Source organism: Cherax quadricarinatus, chromosome 76, assembly GCF_038502225.1.
Source record: "Cherax quadricarinatus isolate ZL_2023a chromosome 76, ASM3850222v1, whole genome shotgun sequence".
Classification (NCBI taxonomy): domain Eukaryota; kingdom Metazoa; phylum Arthropoda; class Malacostraca; order Decapoda; family Parastacidae; genus Cherax; species Cherax quadricarinatus.
In genome coordinates this window covers 12,750,058-12,755,329 of record NC_091367.1, presented here as the reverse complement: position 1 = coordinate 12,755,329, position 5,272 = coordinate 12,750,058, and the positions used below count along the sequence as shown (strand labels likewise).

Genomic DNA, 5,272 nt, shown 5'->3' with positions numbered 1-5,272 from the left:
TACAAAGGTGCGCTGACGATGGTAATGAACTAGACCAATACCTGTCAGCCTCCTCAACAATGCATGCTATCAGGGTCCTCTTCGCCGTTTTTTTTCAAAACTATATTTGTTTACGTATCATGGCACCTCCGCACCTTTTGCAACCTCAGAGGTAATAGCAAGGTCAAGTTGTCGTAAAACAAAGATAATGTGTTTGTTTTCCTAACATAACTGTGGCTTACAACACCTGACTGACATTACGAGGTGATCCCATACACACACACAGAGGCCAGGAGCTGCGACTCGACCTCTGCAACTACAAATAGGTGAGTACACATACATATATTTCCTTTTCTTTTCGCAAGTAGTGAAACACAATTATTATAGTCAAAACTAAGCGCTAAACCCACCAGGATTATGCAGCGCTGAGTGAAATACAAATCATTACGTGGAACACCTGAGACACAAGAAAGTAACACATGGATTTGTACTTTTATATATATATATATATATATATATATATATATATATATATATATATATATATATATATATATATATATATATATATATATATATATGCAAAACAACCACTCTGAAAGAATAGAGAAATTCCAAGCGCTTTCGTGAGTAGTCACGAAAGCGCTTGGAATTTCTCTATTCTTTCAGAGTGGTTGTTTTGCATATATATATATATATATATATATATATATATATATATATATATATATATATATATATATATATATATATATATATATATATATATATATATATATATATAATATTCTGCATGCAGTAAGATCACAGTAAACAGGTGATATCACAATATGCAAAACAACCGTTGTGAAGAAATAGTGAACTTCCAAGCGAATTCGTGATTTATCACATTATCAATGTGAGAAATCACGAAAGCGCTTGGAATTTCACTATTTTTTCACTGTGGTTGTTTTGCACACATATATAATATATTGATTAGAGGCAAAATATGTAGTACTTACTCGGGTGAGGAGTGAAGACGAAGGGAGATGTATTTCTGTGGCCATGAGAAAGGACGAACTCTTCTTGTCCGTCTTGATCTTCGTGAACATGGGCACACCAGGCGGCGTAGCTGGTCTCCCCCAGGGACGCCCTCCTGGGTATGCCTCCCTCCTCGTCAGGGGTGACCCGGCTCAGGTCAGTGGCCGAAGCTGACCCTCTTGTGAGCCCAGGGGGACTGGGTGAGAGGTCACGGTTCAGCGAAGTCAGGTCTGAGACTGAAGAGGACCCGTTCCACTTGTAGATTTTTGATGTTTTGGAGAAGGTATCGTGATCAAGACTGGTGTTGGAGGCGTAGGCGCTGAAGGCTGCCGCACTTCGAGTCGATGACTCTCTGTCCAGGAAGCTCGGGTTGTGGAGGCCAAAAGAGGCTTCAACCTGTGGGCACTGAGCAACTCCCACAAATCTCAGGTCCTGGCTGGCCCTTTGGCTTCGATATCTCATAGACTCTAGGTCTCGGCTATGGTGGTGCTCCTCAAAGTGCGTGTCACCATAACCGTTCGATGACAGGAGGTCCAAGCTACCCACCAGGGAGCTCGATGATGTCATCTGAGACTCACTTCGATATTGAGCTGATGCCTCTCCTCTCGGCCCGCTGTAAGGCACGTTCATGTACGGGGAATAACATTTATTGACGTGTATCTCCTCGCTCCGGTAATCCGGGTAATTACTGTTCCTGTCATATACGTTGGCATTATTGATATCATCTTCGGTGGCTGGCAGATGGTACCTCTTAGCTGGCACTGGAACGTTCTGATACACAGGACGCGACACCTGCCTAGAATGCTCAACCTCGTCAGCGATACTAGCTAGATTCGGGTTAGACTTGGAGAGGCGGGTGTTGACGAGTACGTTCTGGTAGACAGGAGTGTAGGATTCTTTTCTTCCATGTGCCGTTCCATTAACGTTACCTTCCCAGAAAGAGTTGTAAGGCACGGCAGTTGTGGTCTTCCTGCTGTTGTCAGCGTTCGTGTAGCTGTTGTTTTTCTCCACGCTGCAGGTGTAACTTTCCAAGAGAAAGTCTTGGTCCGCAGGACTACTCCTGCCTGACACCTTACCCTCCACCTTGAAATAGGTGAAGTCGTCTTTATTGTTGCTGTAGGGTAACATATCGACCTTCTCCATCACTTCCATGTCTGTGATCTCTGCCTCGGAGCAAAAGAGGAAGAATTCATCTGGGTACTCACCCTGACACGAACTCTCGGAGTCCAGAACAGGCAAATCTTCAACTTCTTCAAAAGGTGAAGTTGAATTCTCTATCAGAGAAGTTTCAGAGATGCATTCCGGGTTCTCGTATGTTATAGTGTGTTTCTGGGAGTGGTTATTTATGTATTTAGTTTTATCTGAGCAAGATTCAAAAAACGGATTAATATTAATCTCAGAAACCACTTGATTGTCATCGGTGGCGTCCCGCGACCACTGGTCAGCTTCCTCAAACTCTTCTGAGTCTTGTTCAAGAGTTTCTGTCGACAGCCTAAAGTCTGACAGTTCACTGTGAATAGTCGATTCACTCTCAGAGTCTGTATCACCGTAGTACAGGTCGGAACTGATGTAGTGCGAGTCACTGTAGAACCCCTCTGGATCTCCACAGTAGAGATCAGACTCTGAGTAATTCCTCCTGGTGTGGAAGTCGTCGTAGTAGTCGTCGCTCTCAACCTCCTCAGTGATGGTGTAGAGTTGTGAGCCGCCGAAACTACACAACGAACTGAATTCTCCCCGTTTCCTGGGCCTGAGAAGTGTCGTCTCTAGAGAGAAGCCTGTAGAGACCTGGGAGGGAAGAGGTTGGCTCAGGAATACGTGAAGTGGGGCGTTGGCGTCCAAAGGCTCGTCTTCGTAGTGGCGATGACTGATGTCTTCTGGATGACTCTGACTCCTGTATAGATCTCCGGGGGTTGTGACGGGGTTGTAGTTCCAGTTGTCTATATAGGAAAAGTGTGGATTATACTGGCGACTGCTAGCGGACACGTATTCCCCGTTCACGTCATAGGGGCAAGGGTAATCTATGGGCTGGTCGTCTGGGATGTCCTCTAGGGAAATGCTTCCTTGGTAAAAGTAAGGATCGAACTGCAGATCATACACGCTGTCGTCAACAGGAGGGAGATCATAGTCGTCACTGCTGTCGCTATGGTCCGAGTCACTAAGCGAACCACTTAATGACTCTGTTTCCGGAGTGTGTGTTGCAGCCTCAGCAGCAGTAGCAGCAACAGCAGTAGTAGCTGGTCCGTGTAGCGTGAGTCGGTCACAGTGTGGCTCCGGCCGACAGGTAAAGTCCTCAAGCACTGGAGCACTGCCGCTTGCCTCACTTCCGCTCTCTGTATTGTTCAGAACACAATCCTCCTCGTCAGAGCCTGCTCCAAACCCATTGTGTTGCGCGTCTTGGGGTAAACACAACCACTCTGGGACACTGCATGTGTTCTCACACCCACGACCAGACGACGGTAGACAGCTGGTGTTGTCGTCCCACTGGGAGACTGAACAGTACTCAGAATCACAAGAATGAAGAGAGTCAGCCTTCTCTTGTAAGATGTCCCTGTTGAAATCTTCAGTCTCACTATCACAGGGATGGCTAAGGCTCCAGACTTTAGGTAAGTCTGGACTTACAAGACTTTTTCCAACGCTAGTTTCAGACGCAGCAGTAACAAACTCGGCCGATGATTGGCTGATATGGTCACCATCAACACTAGTATCAAGAAAACACAACTCTACGTCAGATGTTCGATCATCGCTAATATCTTCAATAAATGGAGAGTGACCATTCACAAAATTATTAAATGGTTGATAATTATGATTATCATCTAAGGAATTTTCATAATCACTGGTCACATTTTCAAGAAATGATCGATTATCGACATTATTATTTATAGCACTTTCAGAATTACTGTTCACAATATCAGGAAATGGTCGATTATCAAGATTATTATTATCTATAGCACTTTCAGAATTACCATTCACAATATCAGGAAATGGTCGATTATCAAAATTATTTTCTATAATTTCAGAAGCACCAGTCGTAACTACACCAGAGAACCAATTCTCGCGATTATCCTCAAGAATACGATATTCACTAAGCACTACAACGGGAGATGATACGTCATTGTTTTCTAGAGTGGTCTGAGTTGTACTAGAGGAGCCAAGTGGTGGTGTAGTGTCTGGGTGACACTGGTGGAGGTTGGATTCACTGCTGGTGTTGTGTTGGAGGACGGGATGTTGCGTGTCACTAACGTTTGGCACTGACGAAGAGGTGACAATTCCCTGACACTTATTTGGGTGTCGTGTGCCGTTTTCTACGCCAGTGTTACGAGTGAGAGCAGCGTGGTAGAGAAGAGTTAGTTGTGTCTGCGTGCCCAAACAGGTTGGGGACACTCCCTCGATGCTACTCTCATCACTATTCCTGCCGCAGGGGTCCTGTAGGAAGCTCCCTCTACCCGCAGCATCAGCAGGTGTGTCGTCTGCGGCTGCGGGCTGCCGCTCACCCTCTTGGGGGGAGTTAACGTGGTGGAGGTAGGAAGGTAGCCCTTGCTTCGCCTCAGGGACGTTACTCTCACTACTACCTTCACCCTGCACTAGTCCTGCCCTGCTAGCAGCACTTCTGCTTTCACCACTGTTACTGCTTACTATTTTACCATCTACACTGTCGCTAAACTCGGCGATGGACTGATCAGTTTTGGTTTGGGTTAAGTTGGTGCTATCATGAGTGCTAACAGTACCACTGGTCCTCCCACGATGTTTCCTCTTGTCACTACGCTTCGACTTGCTCAGCAGACCTTTAAGGATGATAATAAACTTCTTCTTCCTGTTGGTCTTGTGGTCTGGGGTGTAGAGCAGACTCTCAACACTCTCCCCAGAACATCTTGTCAACACCTCACTAGTACTACTGATCACCTGAAACGTCTCTCCTACACTCTCCTTGGCTGTTACTGTTTCCACTACTGGGTTGCCGTGGGCGTGCCGTGGATTACGACGCCCGGGTGAGGGCGGGGGGTGGGGCGTGGGCGTGGTTTCAGCGGCGTGGGAGGGTGGGCTGTGAGGTGGGGTTGGTGAGGCACGGCTACACACACGACCGTCCGCTGGTGAGGCGGCGGCGATACTAAGCTCCTTTTGCCCATCCCCACCACCACCACTACCACTACCACCACAACCACCACTACCACCCCCTTCCACCACTACTCTCCTCCCCACGCACTCGCACCACTACCACCCTCCCCCCTCCCCCACACCACCACCCCCTCGCAAAATATTTTTTCTCCCAGGATGC

General features: G+C 46.7%; 1 protein-coding gene across 1 annotated transcript in view; it reads right to left on the bottom strand.

The window, feature by feature from the left end:
• LOC128703690 (serine-rich adhesin for platelets-like) overlaps positions 1-5,070 on the bottom strand; it is a 616,714-nt gene extending 611,644 nt beyond the window's left edge. Inside the window, exon 1 of the mRNA XM_070101310.1 lies at positions 981-5,070. Within this exon, the coding sequence (XP_069957411.1) occupies positions 981-2,151 (1,171 nt within the window). The 5' untranslated portion in view covers positions 2,152-5,070. The remainder of the gene's footprint in view (positions 1-980) is intronic.
• Between the last annotated feature and the right edge of the window lie 202 nt (positions 5,071-5,272).